General features: G+C 41.3%; 1 protein-coding gene across 6 annotated transcripts in view; it reads left to right on the top strand.

Moving 5' to 3' along the window:
- Window positions 1-20339, top strand: part of LOC135530874 (exocyst complex component 6-like) — a 130957-nt gene extending 110618 nt beyond the window's left edge. For 5 of the 6 annotated variants that reach the window (XM_064959046.1, XM_064959041.1, XM_064959043.1 and 2 more), the window contains 2 exons: window positions 6374-6486; window positions 19890-20054. In XM_064959046.1, the coding sequence (XP_064815118.1) occupies window positions 6374-6486; window positions 19890-20022 (246 nt within the window). In that variant the 3' untranslated portion in view covers window positions 20023-20054. Of the gene's footprint in view, window positions 1-6373; window positions 6487-19889 lie in introns of all 6 variants that reach the window. The other variant, XM_064959044.1, reaches the window with a different exon arrangement.
- The last annotated feature ends 485 nt before the right edge of the window (window positions 20340-20824 follow it).

Raw genomic sequence — 20824 nt, 5'->3', positions numbered from 1 at the left:
GGCTTCAGGACAGCAGGTACCGACCTCAGGACATACTGGGGCTTCAGGACAGCAGAACAGCAGGTACAGACCTGAGGACATACTGGGGCTTCAGGACAGCAGGTACAGACCTGAGGACATACTGGGGCTTCAGGACAGCAGGTACCGACCTGAGGACATACTGGGGCTTCAGGACAGCAGGTACAGACCTGAGGACATACTGGGGCTTCAGGACAGCAGGTACAGACCTGAGGACATACTGGGGCTTCAGGACAGCAGGTACAGACCTGAGGACATACTGGGGCTTCAGGACAGCAGGTACAGACCTGAGGACATACTGGGGCTTCATGACAGCAGGTACAGACCTGAGGACATACTGGGCTTCAGGACAGCAGGTACAGACCTGAGGACATACTGGGCTTCATGACAGCAGGTACAGACCTGAGGACATACTGGGCTTCAGGACAGCAGAACAGCAGGTACAGACCTGAGGACATACTGGGGCTTCAGGACAGCAGGTACAGACCTGAGGACATACTGGGGCTTCAGGACAGCAGGTATAGACCTGAGGACATACTGGGCTTCATGACAGCAGAACAGCAGGTACAGGCCTGAGGACATACTGGGGCTTCAGGACAGCAGGTACAGACCTGAGGACATACTGGGGCTTCAGGACAGCAGGTACAGACCTGAGGACATACTGGGGCTTCAGGACAGCAGGTACAGACCTGAGGACATACTGGTACTTCAGGACAGCAGGTACAGACCCGAGGACATACTGGGGCTTCAGGACAGCAGGTACAGACCTGAGGACATGCTGGGGCTTCAGGACAGCAGGTACAGACCTGAGGACATGCTGGGGCTTCAGGACAGCAGGTACAGACCTGAGGACATGCTGGGGCTTCAGGACAGCAGGTACAGACCTGAGGACATACTGCGGCTTCAGAACAGCAGGTACAGACCTGAGGACATACTGGGGCTTCAGGACAGCAGGTACAGACCTGAGGACATACTGGGGCTTCAGGACAGCAGGTACAGACCTGAGGACATACTGGGGCTTCAGGACAGCAGGTACAGACCTGAGGACATACTGGGGCTTCAGGACAGCAGGTACAGACCTGAGGACATACTGGGGCTTCAGGACAGCAGGTACAGACCTGAGGACATACTGGGGCTTCATCACAGCAGGTACAGACCTGAGGACATACTGGGGCTTCATGACAGCAGAACAGCAGGTACAGACCTGAGGACATGCTGGGGCTTCAGGACAGCAGGTACCGACCTGAGGACATACTGGGGCTTCAGGACAGCAGGTACGAGAGACCCAAGCAGTTCGCATATGAAAAGACACCAAAACAGACATGCAGCTAACTGGGATCCTTCCATTCTACTCTGATGGGAGCAGAGCAGGAGGGGTCCATTCTACTCTGATGGGAGCAGAGCAGGAGGGGTCCATTCTACTCTGATGGGAGCAGAGCAGGAGGGGTCCATTCTACTCTGATGAGAGCAGAGCAGGAGGGGTCCATTCTACTCTGAGGGTAGAGCAGGAGGGGTCCATTCTACTCTGATGAGAGCAGAGCAGGAGGGGTCCATTCTACTCTGATGAGAGCAGAGCAGGAGGGGTCCATTCTACTCTGATGAGAGCAGAGCAGGAGGGGTCCATTCTACTCTGATGAGAGCAGAGCAAGATGGGTCCATTCTACTCTGATGGGAGCAGAGCAGGAGGGGTCCATTCTACTCTGATGAGAGCAGAGCAGGAGGGGTCCATTCTACTCTGATGGGAGCAGAGCAGGAGGGGTCCATTCTACTCTGATGGGAGCAGAGCAGGAGTGGTCCATTCTACTCTGATGGGAGCAGAGCAGGAGTGGTCCATTCTACTCTGAGGGTAGAGCAGGAGGGGTCCATTCTACTCTGATGGGAGCAGAGCAGGAGGGGTCCATTCTACTCTGATGAGAGCAGAGCAGGAGGGGTCCATTCTACTCTGATGAGAGCAGAGCAGGAGTGGTCCATTCTACTCTGATGGGAGCAGAGCAGGAGTGGTCCATTCTACTCTGATGGGAGCAGAGCAGGAGTGGTCCATTCTACTCTGAGGGTAGAGCAGGAGGGGTCCATATCTCTGAGTAGCACCTCACTACCCAGAACCCTCCAATCAGACCCTCATAGTAGGTGTGAATGGTAGTGGTAAGCCTCTGGCTCTATAGACCCCTTCATAAAGACCACCCAGGGTCTTCCCAGTCCCCTTCCATTAGCATACACTGAGAGGGGCTTTCGGTCTTCAGCGCATCAGTCTGTCTCCCAGCTCCTCTTCCTGTGAATGAGAGGTACTGGGTGGTGCAGAAGCCATGAAGTCACTTTATACGGTACTGCCTGACAGGGCTAAGGTTACTGGGGTAACCCCAACCCTAATCTCCTCTGTTAGGTAAAGTTTACTCTCTCCCGCTACTCACGTTTTGAAGTGCTGCGGCTCCTAAAAGTGATTCAACGCAGCAGCAGCCATCACACACTCCCTCTAGCCCTTAATGCCCCAGGTCTGTTGACTGAGAACACACTCCCTCTAGCCCTTAATGCCCCAGGTCTGTTGACTGAGAACACACTCCCTCTAGCCCTTAATGCCCCAGGTCTGTTGACTGAGAACACACTCCCTCTAGCCCTTAATGCCCCAGGTCTGTTGACTGAGAACACACTCCCTCTAGCCCTTAATGCCCCAGGTCTGTTGACTGAGAACACACTCCCTCTAGCCCTTAATGCCCCAGGTCTGTTGACTGAGAACACACTCCCTCTAGCCCTTCATGCCCCAGGTCTGTTGACTGAGAACACACTCCCTCTAGCCCTTCATGCCCCAGGTCTGTTGACTGAGAACACACTCCCTCTAGCCCTTAATGCCCCAGGTCTGTTGACTGAGAACACACTCCCTCTAGCCCTTCATGCCCCAGGTCTGTTGACTGAGAACACACTCCCTCTAGCCCTTAATGCCCCAGGTCTGTTGACTGAGAACACACTCCCTCTAGCCCTTAATGCCCGGGGTCTGTTGACTGAGAACACACTCCCTCTAGCCCTTCATGCCCCAGGTCTGTTGACTGAGAACACACTCCCTCTAGCCCTTAATGCCCCAGGTCTGTTGACTGAGAACACACTCCCTCTAGCCCTTAATGCCCCAGGTCTGTTGACTGAGAACACACTCCCTCAAGCCCTTAATGCCCCAGGTCTGTTGACTGAGAACACACTCCCTCTAGCCCTTAATGCCCCAGGTCTGTTGACTGAGAACACACTCTCTCTAGCCCTTAATGCCCCAGGTCTGTTGACTGAGAACACACTCCCTCTAGCCCTTAATGCCCCAGGTCTGTTGACTGAGAACACACTCCCTCTAGCCCTTAATGCCCCAGGTCTGTTGACTGAGAACACACTCCCTCTAGCCCTTAATGCCCCAGGTCTGTTGACTGAGAACACACTCCCTCTAGCCCTTAATGCCCCAGGTCTGTTGACTGAGAACACACTCCCTCTAGCCCTTAATGCCCCAGGTCTGTTGACTGAGAACACACTCCCTCTAGCCCTTAATGCCCCAGGTCTGTTGACTGAGAACACACTCCCTCTAGCCCTTCATGCCCCAGGTCTGTTGACTGAGAACACACTCCCTCTAGCCCTTAATGCCCCAGGTCTGTTGACTGAGAACACACTCCCTCTAGCCCTTAATGCCCCAGGTCTGTTGACTGAGAACACACTCCCTCTAGCCCTTAATGCCCCAGGTCTGTTGACTGAGAACACACTCCCTCTAGCCCTTCATGCCCCAGGTCTGTTGACTGAGAACACACTCCCTCGAGCCCTTAATGCCCCAGGTCTGTTGACTGAGAACACACTCCCTCTAGCCCTTAATGCCCCAGGTCTGTTGACTGAGAACACACTCCCTCTAGCCCTTAATGCCCCAGGTCTGTTGACTGAGAACACACTCCCTCTAGCCCTTAATGCCCCAGGTCTGTTAACTGAGAACACACTCCCTCTAGCCCTTAATGCCCCAGGTCTGTTGACTGAGAACACACTCCCTCTAGCCCTTAATGCCCCAGGTCTGTTAACTGAGAACACACTCCCTCTAGCCCTTAATGCCCCAGGTCTGTTGACTGAGAACACACTCCCTCTAGCCCTTAATGCCCCAGGTCTGTTGACTGAGAACACACTCCCTCTAGCCCTTAGTGCCCCAGGTCTGTTGACTGAGAACACACTCCCTCTAGCCCTTAATGCCCCAGGTCTGTTGACTGAGAACACACTCCCTCTAGCCCTTCATGCCCCAGGTCTGTTGACTGAGAACACACTCCCTCTAGCCCTTAATGCCCCAGGTCTGTTGACTGAGAACACACTCCCTCTAGCCCTTAATGCCCCAGGTCTGTTGACTGAGAACACACTCCCTCTAGCCCTTCATGCCCCAGGTCTGTTGACTGAGAACACACTCCCTCTAGCCCTTAATGCCCCAGGTCTGTTGACTGAGAACACACTCCCTCTAGCCCCTAATGCCCCAGGTCTGTTGACTGAGAACACACTCCCTCTAGCCCTTCATGCCCCAGGTCTGTTGACTGAGAACACACTCCCTCTAGCCCTTCATGCCCCAGGTCTGTAGACTGAGAACACACTCCCTTAATGCCCCAGGTCTGTTGACTGAGAACACACTCCCTCTAGCCCTTCATGCCCCAGGTCTGTTGACTGAGAACACACTCCCTTAATGCCCCAGGTCTGTTGACTGAGAACACACTCCCTCTAGCCCTTCATGCCCCAGGTCTGTTGACTGAGAACACACTCCCTTAATGCCCCAGGTCTGTAGACTGAGAACACACTCCCTTAATGCCCCAGGTCTGTTGACTGAGAACACACTCCCTCTAGCCCTTCATGCCCCAGGTCTGTTGACTGAGAACACACTCCCTCTAGCCCTTAATGCCCCAGGTCTGTTGACTGAGAACACACTCCCTCTAGCCCTTAATGCCCCAGGTCTGTTGACTGAGAACACACTCCCTCTAGCCCTTAATGCCCCAGGTCTGTTGACTGAGAACACACTCCCTCTAGCCCTTCATGCCCCAGGTCTGTTGACTGAGAACACACTCCCTCTAGCCCTTAATGCCCCAGGTCTGTTGACTGAGAACACACTCCCTCTAGCCCTTAATGCCCCAGGTCTGTTGACTGAGAACACACTCCCTTAATGCCCCAGGTCTGTTGACTGAGAACACACTCCCTCTAGCCCTTCATGCCCCAGGTCTGTTGACTGAGAACACACTCCCTCTAGCCCTTAATGCCCCAGGTCTGTTGACTGAGAACACACTCCCTTAATGCCCCAGGTCTGTTGACTGAGAACACACTCCCTCTAGCCCTTAATGCCCCAGGTCTGTTGACTGAGAACACACTCCCTCTAGCCCTTAATGCCCCAGGTCTGTTGACTGAGAACACACTCCCTCTAGCCCTTAATGCCCCAGGTCTGTTGACTGAGAACACACTCCCTCTAGCCCTTCATGCCCCAGGTCTGTTGACTGAGAACACACTCCCTCTAGCCCTTAATGCCCCAGGTCTGTTGACTGAGAACACACTCCCTCTAGCCCTTAATGCCCCAGGTCTGTTGACTGAGAACACACTCCCTCTAGCCCTTAATGCCCCAGGTCTGTAGACTGAGAACACACTCCCTCTAGCCCTTAATGCCCCAGGTCTGTTGACTGAGAACACACTCCCTCTAGCCCTTAGTGCCCCAGGTCTGTTGACTGAGAACACACTCCCTCTAGCCCTTAATGCCCCAGGTCTGTTGACTGAGAACACACTCCCTCGAGCCCTTAATGCCCCAGGTCTGTTGACTGAGAACACACTCCCTCGAGCCCTTAATTCGGGCGGCAGGGTAGCCTAGCGTTGGACTTGAAACCGAAAGTTTGCAAGATCATATCCCCGAGCTGACAAGGTAAAAATCTGTCGTTCTGCCCCTGAACAGGCAGTTAACCCACCGTTCCCCAGTAGGTCGTCATTGAACATAATCATTTGTTCTTAACTGACTTGCCTAGTTAAATAAAGGTTTTTTTTTTTAAAACAGGTTTGTTGACTGAGAACATATTCTCCTTTACAGCAACGGCCTGGGGAAGAGTTACAGGGGAGAAGAAATGGAATTGATCCAGGACCCCCCTTTTAACCTCCCATCCAAAACATGGCACCCTACACTGGGCAATGTCCCCAATCACTGTCCTGAGATATTTATTCAGACCAGAGGAAAGAGTCCCTCCTCATGGTCCTCCAACACCATCTGGTCTCCCATCCAGGGACCGACCAGGACCGACCCTGCTTAGCTACAGAGACCAGCCAGCAGTGGTATGCAGGGTGATATACTGCTGCCTTGTCCCTCACTAACTCCCAGAATATTGTCCTCTCTGTGTTGATTCAGCTGCTGGACCTGTTCATGGTGTGGGACTGGTCTACGTACCTGGCTGACTACGGACAGCCCACCTCCAAGTACCTTCGGGTCAACCCCTCCACTGCACTAGCACTTTTGGAAAAGTGAGTACTGCTGTTTCTACTGTCTCTACTCAATGTGCCGTCAGTTTGTAGTTCTACTGTCTCAATGTGTAGTCAGTTTGTAGTTCTACTGTCTCAATGTCTAGTCAGTGTGTAGTTCTACTGTCTCAATGTGTAGTCAGTTTGTAGTTCTACTGTCTCAATGTGTATTCAGTTTGTAGTTCTACTGTCTTAATGTGCTGTCAGTGTGTAGTTCTACTGTCTCAATGTGTAGTCGGTTTGTAGTTCTACTGTCTCAATGTGTAGTCAGTTTGTAGTTCTACTGTCTCAATGTGTAGTCAGTTTGTAGTTCTACTGTCTCTACTCAATGTGCTGTCAGTGTGTAGTTCTACTGTCTACTCAATGTGCTGTCAGTTTGTAGTTCTACTGTCTCAATGTGTAGTCAGTTTGTAGTTCTACTGTCTCAATGTGTAGTCAGTTTGTAGTTCTACTGTCTCAATGTGTAGTCAGTTTGTAGTTCTACTGTCTCAATGTGTAGTCAGTTTGTAGTTCTACTGTCTCAATGTGTAGTCAGTTTGTAGTTCTACTGTCTCAATGTGTAGTACGTTTGTAGTTCTACTGTCTCAATGTGTTGTCAGTTTGTAGTTCTACTGTCTCAATGTGTAGTCAGTTTGTAGTTCTACTGTCTCAATCTGTAGTCAGTTTGTAGTTCTACTGTCTCAATCTGTAGTCAGTTTGTAGTTCTACTGTCTCAATGTGTAGTACGTTTGTAGTTCTACTGTCTCAATGTGTTGTCAGTTTGTAGTTCTACTGTCTCAATATGTAGTCAGTTTGTAGTTCTACTGTCTCAATCTGTAGTCAGTTTGTAGTTCTACTGTCTCAATCTGTAGTCAGTTTGTAGTTCTACTGTCTCAATCTGTAGTCAGTTTGTAGTTCTACTGTCTCAATGAGTAGTCAGTTTGTAGTTCTACTGTCTCTACTCAATGTGTAGTCAGTTTGTAGTTCTACTGTCTACTCAATGTGTAGTCAGTTTGTAGTTCTACTGTCTATACTCAATGTGTAGTCAGTTTGTAGTTCTACTGTCTACTCAATGTGTAGTCAGTTTGTAGTTCTACTGTCTCAATGTGTAGTCAGTTTGTAGTTCTACTGTCTCAATGTGTAGTCAGTTTGTAGTTCTACTGTCTCTACTCAATGTGTAGTCAGTTTGTAGTTCTACTGTCTCTACTCAATGTGCTGTCAGTGTGTAGTTCTACTGTCTCAATGTGTAGTCAGTTTGTAGTTCTACTGTCTCAATGTGTAGTCAGTTTGTAGTTCTACTGTCTCAACTCAATGTGTAGTCAGTTTGTAGTTCTACTGTCTCAATGTGTAGTCAGTTTGTAGTTCTACTGTCTCAACTCAATGTGTAGTCAGTTTATAGTTCTACTGTCTCAATGTGTAGTCCGTTTGTAGTTCTACTGTCTCAATCTGTAGTCAGTTTGTAGTTCTACTGTCTCAATCTGTAGTCAGTTTGTAGTTCTACTGTCTCAATGTGTAGTCAGTTTGTAGTTCTACTGTCTCAATGTGTAGTCAGTTTGTAGTTCTACTGTCTCAATGTGTAGTCAGTTTGTAGTTCTACTGTCTCAATGTGTAGTACGTTTGTAGTTCTACTGTCTCAATGTGTTGTCAGTTTGTAGTCCTACTGTCTCAATCTGTAGTCAGTTTGTAGTTCTACTGTCTCAATCTGTAGTCAGTTTGTAGTTCTACTGTCTCAATCTGTAGTCAGTTTGTAGTTCTACTGTCTCAATCTGTAGTCAGTTTGTAGTTCTACTGTCTCAATCTGTAGTCAGTTTGTAGTTCTACTGTCTCAATATGTTGTCAGTTTGTAATTCTACTGTCTCAATCTGTAGTCAGTTTGTAATTCTACTGTCTCAATCTGTAGTCAGTTTGTAGTTCTACTGTCTCAATCTGTAGTCAGTTTGTAGTTCTACTGTCTCTACTCAATGTGTAGTCAGTTTGTAGTTCTACTGTCTCTACTCAATGTGTAGTCAGTTTGTAGTTCTACTGTCTCAATGTGTAGTCAGTGTGCAGTTCTACTGTCTACTCAATTTGTAGTCAGTTTGTTGTTTTTCTGTCCTGCTAGACTGGTTAGTCTGGCCTGTATCTGTTGTCTAAATATCTACATATTCACTACCAGACCTCTTAGTCTGTATCTGTTATCTACATATTCACTACTAGACCTCTTAGTCTGTATCTGTTGACTACATATTCACTACTAGACCTCTTAGTCTGTATCTGTAATCTACATATTCACTACTAGACCTCTTAGTCTGTATCTGTTATCTACATATTCACTACTAGACCTCTTAGTCTGTATCTGTTATCTACATATTCACTACTAGACCTCTTAGTCTGTATCTGTTATCTACATATTCACTACTAGACCTCTTAGTCTCTATCTGTTATCTACATATTCACTACTAGACCTCTTAGTCTGTATCTGTAATCCACATATCTACATATTCACTACTAGACCTCTTAGTCTGTATCTGTAATCTACATATCTACATATTCACTACTAGACCTCTTAGTCTGTATCTGTAATCAACATATTCACTACTAGACCTCTTAGTCTGTATCTGTTATCTACATATTCACTACTAGACCTCTTAGTCTGTATCTGTTATCTACATATCTACATATTCACTACTAGACCTCTTAGTCTGTATCTGTTATCTACATATTCACTACTAGACCTCTTAGTCTGTATCTGTTATCTACATATTCACTACTAGACCTCTTAGTCTGTATCTGTTATCTACATATTCACTACTAGACCTCTTAGTCTGTATCTGTTATCTACATATTCACTACTAGACCTCTTAGTCTGTATCTGTAATCTACATATTCACTACCAGACCTCTTAGTCTGTATCTGTTATCTACATATTCACTACTAGACCTCTTAGCCTGTATCTGTTATCTACATATCTACATATTCACTACTAGACCTCTTAGTCTGTATCTGTAATCTACATATCTACATATTCACTACTAGACCTCTTAGTCTGTATCTGTTATCTACATATTCACTACTTGACCTCTTAGTCTGTATCTGTTATCTACATATTCACTACTAGACCTCTTAGTCTGTATATGTTATCTACATATTCACTACTAGACCTCTTAGTCTGTATCTACATATCTACATATTAACTACTAGACCTCTTAGTCTGTATCTGTTATCTACATATTCACTACTAGACCTCTTAGTCTGTATCTGTTATCTACATATCTACATATTCACTACTAGACCTCTTAGTCTGTATCTGTTATCTACATATTCACTACTAGACATCTTAGTCTGTATCTGTAATCTACATATCTACATATTCACTACTAGACCTCGTAGTCTGTATCTGTAATCTACATATTCACTACCAGACCTCTTAGTCTGTATCTGTAATCTACATATCTACATATTCACTACTAGACCTCTTAGTCTGTATCTGTTATCTACATATTCACTACTAGACCTCTTAGTCTGTATCTGTTGACTACATATTCACTACTAGGCCTCTTAGTCTGTATCTGTTATCTACATATTCACTACTAGACCTCTTAGTCTGTATCTGTAATCTACATATCTACATATTCACTACTAGACCTCTTAGTCTGTATCTGTAATCTACATATTCACTACTTGACCTCTTAGTCTGTATCTGTAATCTACATATTAACTACTAGACCTCTTAGTCTGTATCTGTAATCTACATATCTACATATTCACTACCAGACCTCTTAGTCTGTATCTGTAATCTACATATCTACATATTCACTACTAGACCTCTTAGTCTGTATCTGTAATCTACATATCTACATATTCACTACTAGACCTCTTAGTCTGTATCTGTAATCAACATATTCACTACTAGACCTCTTAGTCTGTATCTGTTATCTACATATTCACTACTAGACATCTTAGTCTGTATATGTTATCTACATATTCACTACTAGACCTCTTAGTCTGTATCTGTTATCTACATATCTACATATTCACTACTAGACATCTTAGTCTGTATCTGTAATCTACATATTCACTACTAGACCTCTTAGTCTGTATCTGTTATCTACATATTCACTACTAGACCTCTTAGTCTGTATATGTTATCTACATATTCACTACTAGACCTCTTAGTCTGTATCTGTTATCTACATATTCACTACTAGACCTCTTAGTCTGTATCTGTAATCTACATATTCACTACTAGACCTCTTAGTCTGTATCTGTTATCTACATATTCACTACTAGACCTCTTAGTCTGTATATGTTATCTACATATTCACTACTAGACCTCTTAGTCTGTATCTGTTATCTACATATTCACTACTAGACCTCTTAGTCTGTATATGTTATCTACATATTCACTACTAGACCTCTTAGTCTGTATCTGTAATCTACATATCTACATATTCACTACTAGACCTCTTAGTCTGTATCTGTTATCTACATATTCACTACTAGACCTCTTAGTCTGTATATGTTATCTACATATTCACTACTAGACCTCTTAGTCTGTATCTACATATCTACATATTAACTACTAGACCTCTTAGTCTGTATCTGTTATCTACATATTCACTACTAGACCTCTTAGTCTGTATCTGTTATCTACATATCTACATATTCACTACTAGACCTCTTAGTCTGTATCTGTTATCTACATATTCACTACTAGACCTCTTAGTCTGTATCTGTTATCTACATATTCACTACTAGACCTCTTAGTCTGTATCTGTTATCTACATATCTTCATATTCACTACTAGACCTCTTAGTCTGTATCTGTAATCTACATATCTACATATTCACTACTAGACCTCGTAGTCTGTATCTGTAATCTACATATTCACTACCAGACCTCTTAGTCTGTATCTGTAATCTACATATCTACATATTCACTACTAGACCTCTTAGTCTGTATCTGTTATCTACATATTCACTACTAGACCTCTTAGTCTGTATCTGTAATCTACATATCTACATATTCACTACTAGACCTCTTAGTCTGTATCTGTAATCTACATATTCACTACTAGACCTCTTAGTCTGTATCTGTTGACTACATATTCACTACTAGGCCTCTTAGTCTGTATCTGTTATCTACATATTCACTACTAGACCTCTTAGTCTGTATCTGTTATCTACATATTCACTACTAGACCTCTTAGTCTGTATCTACATATCTACATATTAACTACTAGACCTCTTAGTCTGTATCTGTTATCTACATATTCACTACTAGACCTCTTAGTCTGTATCTGTTATCTACATATCTACATATTCACTACTAGACCTCTTAGTCTGTATCTGTTATCTACATATTCACTACTAGACATCTTAGTCTGTATCTGTAATCTACATATCTACATATTCACTACTAGACCTCGTAGTCTGTATCTGTAATCTACATATTCACTACCAGACCTCTTAGTCTGTATCTGTAATCTACATATCTACATATTCACTACTAGACCTCTTAGTCTGTATCTGTTATCTACATATTCACTACTAGACCTCTTAGTCTGTATCTGTAATCTACATATCTACATATTCACTACTAGACCTCTTAGTCTGTATCTGTTATCTACATATTCACTACTAGACCTCTTAGTCTGTATCTGTTGACTACATATTCACTACTAGGCCTCTTAGTCTGTATCTGTTATCTACATATTCACTACTAGACCTCTTAGTCTGTATCTGTAATCTACATATCTACATATTCACTACTAGACCTCTTAGTCTGTATCTGTAATCTACATATTCACTACTTGACCTCTTAGTCTGTATCTGTAATCTACATATTAACTACTAGACCTCTTAGTCTGTATCTGTAATCTACATATCTACATATTCACTACCAGACCTCTTAGTCTGTATCTGTAATCTACATATCTACATATTCACTACTAGACCTCTTAGTCTGTATCTGTAATCTACATATCTACATATTCACTACTAGACCTCTTAGTCTGTATCTGTAATCAACATATTCACTACTAGACCTCTTAGTCTGTATCTGTTATCTACATATTCACTACTAGACATCTTAGTCTGTATATGTTATCTACATATTCACTACTAGACCTCTTAGTCTGTATCTGTTATCTACATATCTACATATTCACTACTAGACATCTTAGTCTGTATCTGTAATCTACATATTCACTACTAGACCTCTTAGTCTGTATCTGTTATCTACATATTCACTACTAGACCTCTTAGTCTGTATATGTTATCTACATATTCACTACTAGACCTCTTAGTCTGTATCTGTTATCTACATATTCACTACTAGACCTCTTAGTCTGTATCTGTAATCTACATATTCACTACTAGACCTCTTAGTCTGTATCTGTTATCTACATATTCACTACTAGACCTCTTAGTCTGTATATGTTATCTACATATTCACTACTAGACCTCTTAGTCTGTATCTGTTATCTACATATTCACTACTAGACCTCTTAGTCTGTATATGTTATCTACATATTCACTACTAGACCTCTTAGTCTGTATCTGTAATCTACATATCTACATATTCACTACTAGACCTCTTAGTCTGTATCTGTTATCTACATATTCACTACTAGACCTCTTAGTCTGTATATGTTATCTACATATTCACTACTAGACCTCTTAGTCTGTATCTACATATCTACATATTAACTACTAGACCTCTTAGTCTGTATCTGTTATCTACATATTCACTACTAGACCTCTTAGTCTGTATCTGTTATCTACATATCTACATATTCACTACTAGACCTCTTAGTCTGTATCTGTTATCTACATATCTTCATATTCACTACTAGACCTCTTAGTCTGTATCTGTAATCTACATATCTACATATTCACTACTAGACCTCGTAGTCTGTATCTGTAATCTACATATTCACTACCAGACCTCTTAGTCTGTATCTGTAATCTACATATCTACATATTCACTACTAGACCTCTTAGTCTGTATCTGTTATCTACATATTCACTACTAGACCTCTTAGTCTGTATCTGTAATCTACATATCTACATATTCACTACTAGACCTCTTAGTCTGTATCTGTAATCTACATATTCACTACTAGACCTCTTAGTCTGTATCTGTTGACTACATATTCACTACTAGGCCTCTTAGTCTGTATCTGTTATCTACATATTCACTACTAGACCTCTTAGTCTGTATCTGTAATCTACATATCTACATATTCACTACTAGACCTCTTAGTCTGTATCTGTAATCTACATATTCACTACTTGACCTCTTAGTCTGTATCTGTAATCTACATATTAACTACTAGACCTCTTAGTCTGTATCTGTAATCTACATATCTACATATTCACTACCAGACCTCTTAGTCTGTATCTGTAATCTACATATCTACATATTCACTACTAGACCTCTTAGTCTGTATCTGTAATCTACATATTCACTACTAGACCTCTTAGTCTGTATCTGTAATCTACATATCTACATATTCACTACCAGACCTCTTAGTCTGTATCTGTAATCTACATATCTACATATTCACTACTAGACCTCTTAGTCTGTATCTGTAATCTACATATCTACATATTCACTACTAGACCTCTTAGTCTGTATCTGTAATCAACATATTCACTACTAGACCTCTTAGTCTGTATCTGTTATCTACATATTCACTACTAGACATCTTAGTCTGTATATGTTATCTACATATTCACTACTAGACCTCTTAGTCTGTATCTGTTATCTACATATCTACATATTCACTACTAGACATCTTAGTCTGTATCTGTAATCTACATATTCACTACTAGACCTCTTAGTCTGTATCTGTTATCTACATATTCACTACTAGACCTCTTAGTCTGTATATGTTATCTACATATTCACTACTAGACCTCTTAGTCTGTATCTGTTATCTACATATTCACTACTAGACCTCTTAGTCTGTATCTGTAATCTACATATTCACTACTAGACCTCTTAGTCTGTATCTGTTATCTACATATTCACTACTAGACCTCTTAGTCTGTATATGTTATCTACATATTCACTACTAGACCTCTTAGTCTGTATCTGTTATCTACATATTCACTACTAGACCTCTTAGTCTGTATATGTTATCTACATATTCACTACTAGACCTCTTAGTCTGTATCTGTAATCTACATATCTACATATTCACTACTAGACCTCTTAGTCTGTATCTGTTATCTACATATTCACTACTAGACCTCTTAGTCTGTATATGTTATCTACATATTCACTACTAGACCTCTTAGTCTGTATCTACATATCTACATATTAACTACTAGACCTCTTAGTCTGTATCTGTTATCTACATATTCACTACTAGACCTCTTAGTCTGTATCTGTTATCTACATATCTACATATTCACTACTAGACCTCTTAGTCTGTATCTGTTATCTACATATCTTCATATTCACTACTAGACCTCTTAGTCTGTATCTGTAATCTACATATCTACATATTCACTACTAGACCTCGTAGTCTGTATCTGTAATCTACATATTCACTACCAGACCTCTTAGTCTGTATCTGTAATCTACATATCTACATATTCACTACTAGACCTCTTAGTCTGTATCTGTTATCTACATATTCACTACTAGACCTCTTAGTCTGTATCTGTAATCTACATATCTACATATTCACTACTAGACCTCTTAGTCTGTATCTGTAATCTACATATTCACTACTAGACCTCTTAGTCTGTATCTGTTGACTACATATTCACTACTAGGCCTCTTAGTCTGTATCTGTTATCTACATATTCACTACTAGACCTCTTAGTCTGTATCTGTAATCTACATATCTACATATTCACTACTAGACCTCTTAGTCTGTATCTGTAATCTACATATTCACTACTTGACCTCTTAGTCTGTATCTGTAATCTACATATTAACTACTAGACCTCTTAGTCTGTATCTGTAATCTACATATCTACATATTCACTACTAGACCTCTTAGTCTGTATCTGTAATCTACATATTCACTACTAGACCTCTTAGTCTGTATCTGTAATCTACATATCTACATATTCACTACCAGACCTCTTAGTCTGTATCTGTAATCTACATATCTACATATTCACTACTAGACCTCTTAGTCTGTATCTGTAATCTACATATCTACATATTCACTACTAGACCTCTTAGTCTGTATCTGTTATCTACATATTCACTACTAGACCTCTTAGTCTGTATCTGTTATCTACATATCTACATATTCACTACTAGACCTCTTAGTCTGTATCTGTAATCTACATATCTACATATTCACTACTAGACCTCTTAGTCTGTATCTGTTATCTACATATTCACTACTTGACCTCTTAGTCTGTATCTGTTGACTACATATTCACTACCAGACCTCTTAGTCTGTATCTGTAATCTACATATCTACATATTCACTACTAGACCTCTTAGTCTGTATCTGTTATCTACATATTCACTACCAGACCTCTTAGTCTGTATCTGTAATCTACATATTCACTACTTGACCTCTTAGTCTGTATCTGTTATCTACATATTCACTACCAGACCTCTTAGTCTGTATCTGTTATCTACATATTCACTACTAGACCTCTTAGTCTGTATCTGTTATCTACATATCTACATATTCACTACTAGACCTCTTAGTCTGTATCTGTAATCTACATATCTACATATTCACTACTTGACCTCTTAGTCTGTATCTGTTATCTACATATTCACTACTTGACCTCTTAGTCTGTATCTGTTATCTACATATCTACATATTCACTACTAGACCTCTTAGTCTGTATCTACATATCTACATATTCACTACTAGACCTCTTAGTCTGTATCTGTAATCTACATATCTACATATTCACTACTTGACCTCTTAGTCTGTATCTGTTATCTACATATCTACATATTCACTACTAGACCTCTTAGTCTGTATCTGTTATCTACATATCTACATATTCACTACTAGACCTCTTAGTCTGTATCTGTTATCTACATATTCACTACTAGGCCTCTTAGTCTGTATCTGTTATCTACATATTCACTACTAGACCTCTTAGTCTGTATCTGTTATCTACATATCTACATATTCACTACTAGACCTCTTAGTCTGTATCTGTTATCTACATATTCACTACTAGACCTCTTAGTCTGTATATGTTATCTACATATTCACTACTAGACCTCTTAGTCTGTATCTGTTATCTACATATTCACTACTAGACCTCTTAGTCTGTATATGTTATCTACATATTCACTACTAGACCTCTTAGTCTGTATCTGTAATCTACATATCTACATATTCACTACTAGACCTCTTAGTCTGTATCTGTTATCTACATATTCACTACTAGACCTCTTAGTCTGTATATGTTATCTACATATTCACTACTAGACCTCTTAGTCTGTATCTACATATCTACATATTAACTACTAGACCTCTTAGTCTGTATCTGTTATCTACATATTCACTACTAGACCTCTTAGTCTGTATCTGTTATCTACATATCTACATATTCACTACTAGACCTCTTAGTCTGTATCTGTTATCTACATATCTTCATATTCACTACTAGACCTCTTAGTCTGTATCTGTAATCTACATATCTACATATTCACTACTAGACCTCGTAGTCTGTATCTGTAATCTACATATTCACTACCAGACCTCTTAGTCTGTATCTGTAATCTACATATCTACATATTCACTACTAGACCTCTTAGTCTGTATCTGTTATCTACATATTCACTACTAGACCTCTTAGTCTGTATCTGTAATCTACATATCTACATATTCACTACTAGACCTCTTAGTCTGTATCTGTAATCTACATATTCACTACTAGACCTCTTAGTCTGTATCTGTTGACTACATATTCACTACTAGGCCTCTTAGTCTGTATCTGTTATCTACATATTCACTACTAGACCTCTTAGTCTGTATCTGTAATCTACATATCTACATATTCACTACTAGACCTCTTAGTCTGTATCTGTAATCTACATATTCACTACTTGACCTCTTAGTCTGTATCTGTAATCTACATATTAACTACTAGACCTCTTAGTCTGTATCTGTAATCTACATATCTACATATTCACTACCAGACCTCTTAGTCTGTATCTGTAATCTACATATCTACATATTCACTACTAGACCTCTTAGTCTGTATCTGTAATCTACATATTCACTACTAGACCTCTTAGTCTGTATCTGTAATCTACATATCTACATATTCACTACCAGACTTCTTAGTCTGTATCTGTAATCTACATATCTACATATTCACTACTAGACCTCTTAGTCTGTATCTGTAATCTACATATCTACATATTCACTACTAGACCTCTTAGTCTGTATCTGTTATCTACATATTCACTACTAGACCTCTTAGTCTGTATCTGTAATCTACATATCTACATATTCACTACCAGACCTCTTAGTCTGTATCTGTAATCTACATATCTACATATTCACTACTAGACCTCTTAGTCTGTATCTGTAATCTACATATTCACTACTAGACCTCTTAGTCTGTATCTGTAATCTACATATCTACATATTCACTACCAGACCTCTTAGTCTGTATCTGTAATCTACATATCTACATATTCACTACTAGACCTCTTAGTCTGTATCTGTAATCTACATATCTACATATTCACTACTAGACCTCTTAGTCTGTATCTGTTATCTACATATTCACTACTAGACCTCTTAGTCTGTATCTGTTATCTACATATCTACATATTCACTACTAGACCTCTTAGTCTGTATCTGTAATCTACATATCTACATATTCACTACTAGACCTCTTAGTCTGTATCTGTTATCTACATATTCACTACTTGACCTCTTAGTCTGTATCTGTTGACTACATATTCACTACCAGACCTCTTAGTCTGTATCTGTAATCTACATATCTACATATTCACTACTAGACCTCTTAGTCTGTATCTGTTATCTACATATTCACTACCAGACCTCTTAGTCTGTATCTGTAATCTACATATTCACTACTTGACCTCTTAGTCTGTATCTGTTATCTACATATTCACTACCAGACCTCTTAGTCTGTATCTGTTATCTACATATTCACTACTAGACCTCTTAGTCTGTATCTGTTATCTACATATCTACATATTCACTACTAGACCTCTTAGTCTGTATCTGTAATCTACATATCTACATATTCACTACTTGACCTCTTAGTCTGTATCTGTTATCTACATATTCACTACTTGACCTCTTAGTCTGTATCTGTTATCTACATATCTACATATTCACTACTAGACCTCTTAGTCTGTATCTACATATCTACATATTCACTACTAGACCTCTTAGTCTGTATCTGTAATCTACATATCTACATATTCACTACTTGACCTCTTAGTCTGTATCTGTTATCTACATATCTACATATTCACTACTAGACCTCTTAGTCTGTATCTGTTATCTACATATCTACATATTCACTACTAGACCTCTTAGTCTGTATCTGTTATCTACATATTCACTACTAGGCCTCTTAGTCTGTATCTGTTATCTACATATTCACTACTAGACCTCTTAGTCTGTATCTGTTATCTACATATCTACATATTCACTACTAGACCTCTTAGTCTGTATCTGTAATCTACATATTCACTACTAGACCTCTTAGTCTGTATCTGTTATCTACATATTCACTTCTTGTTCTTTTCTCTTGTCTACTTGATCTTTGAACCTCTACCATGCAGAGTCTACAGGGGGTATGTTACACATTTTGGCTTATTTGTTTCTTCCCATAGTCTGGTGTCCATTGAAAGTCATTTACACCGTATGGGTTAAGGGTCATTTACACCGTATGGGTCAAGGGTCATTTACTCCATATGGGTTAGGGTCATTTACACCGTATGGGTTAGGGGTCATTTACTCCATATGGGTTAGGGGTCATTTACTCCATATGGGTTAGGGGTCATTTACTCCATATGGGTTAAGGGTCATTTACACCATATGGGTTAAGGGTCATTTACACCATATGGGTTAAGGGTCATTTACACCGTATGGGTTAAGGGTCATTTACACCGTATGGGTTAAGGGTCATTTACACCATGTGGGTTAATGGTCATTTACTCCATATGGGTTAGGGGTCATTTACTCCATATGGGTTAAGGGTCATTTACACCGTGTGGGTTAAGGGTCATTTACTCCATATGGGTTAAGGGTCATTTACACCATGTGGGTTAAGGGTCATTTATCAAATAAAATAAGTCTCTATTCTTTAAGTGGGCAATAAGCCAAAACCCTGCAGCTCCTCCATCCAACAGTCTGTGGTTTGATGTTTCTCCTGATGTATCTTCCCCTCTTCCCCCCTCCATCTCTCTCTATCTCCCTTGCTCTCCCTCCATCTCTCTCTCTCCTCCAGAATGAAGGACACCAGTAAGAAGAACAACATATTTTCTCAGTTCAGGAAGAATGACCGAGACAAACAGAAGCTGATTGAGACGGTGGTGAAACAGCTAAGGAGCCTGGTCAATGGGATGTCTCACCACTCCTAGAACACACACACAGATGGGATGTCTCACCACTCCTAGAACACACACACAGATGGGATGTCTCACCACTCCTAGAACACACACACAGATGGGATGTCTCACCACTCCTAGAACACACACACAGATGGGATGTCTCACCACTCCTAGAACACACACACAGATGGGATGTCTCACCACTCCTAGAACACACACACAGATGGGATGTCTCACCACTCCTAGAACACACACACAGATGGGATGTCTCACCACTCCTAGAACACACACACAGACGGACAGAGACACACAGACAGACAGAGACACACAGACAGACACACACACAGACAGACAGACAGACAGACAGACAGACAGACAGACAGACAGACAGAGACAGACAGAGACAGACAGACAGAGACAGACAGAGACAGACAGACAGACAGAGACAGACAGACAGAGACACACAGACGGACACACAGACAGACAGAGACACGCAGACGGACACACACACAGACAGAGACACGCAGACGGACACACACACAGACAGACAGAGACACACAGACAGACAGAGAAACACAGATTGACACACAGACAGAGATACACAAAGACAGAAACACACACAGACAGAAACACACACAGACAGAAACACACACAGACAGAAACACACACAGACAGAAACACACACAGACAGAAACACACACAGACAGACAGAGACACACAGACAGAAACACACACAGACAGAAACACACACAGACAGAAACACACACAGAGACACACAGACAGAGACACACAGACGGAGACACACAGACAGAAACACACAGACAGAGACACG

Source organism: Oncorhynchus masou, unplaced genomic scaffold (genome assembly GCF_036934945.1).
Source record: "Oncorhynchus masou masou isolate Uvic2021 unplaced genomic scaffold, UVic_Omas_1.1 unplaced_scaffold_1447, whole genome shotgun sequence".
NCBI lineage: Eukaryota > Metazoa > Chordata > Actinopteri > Salmoniformes > Salmonidae > Oncorhynchus > Oncorhynchus masou.
The sequence above is the reverse complement of the archived record's forward strand: the minus strand, read 5'-3'. Positions and strand labels throughout refer to the sequence as shown.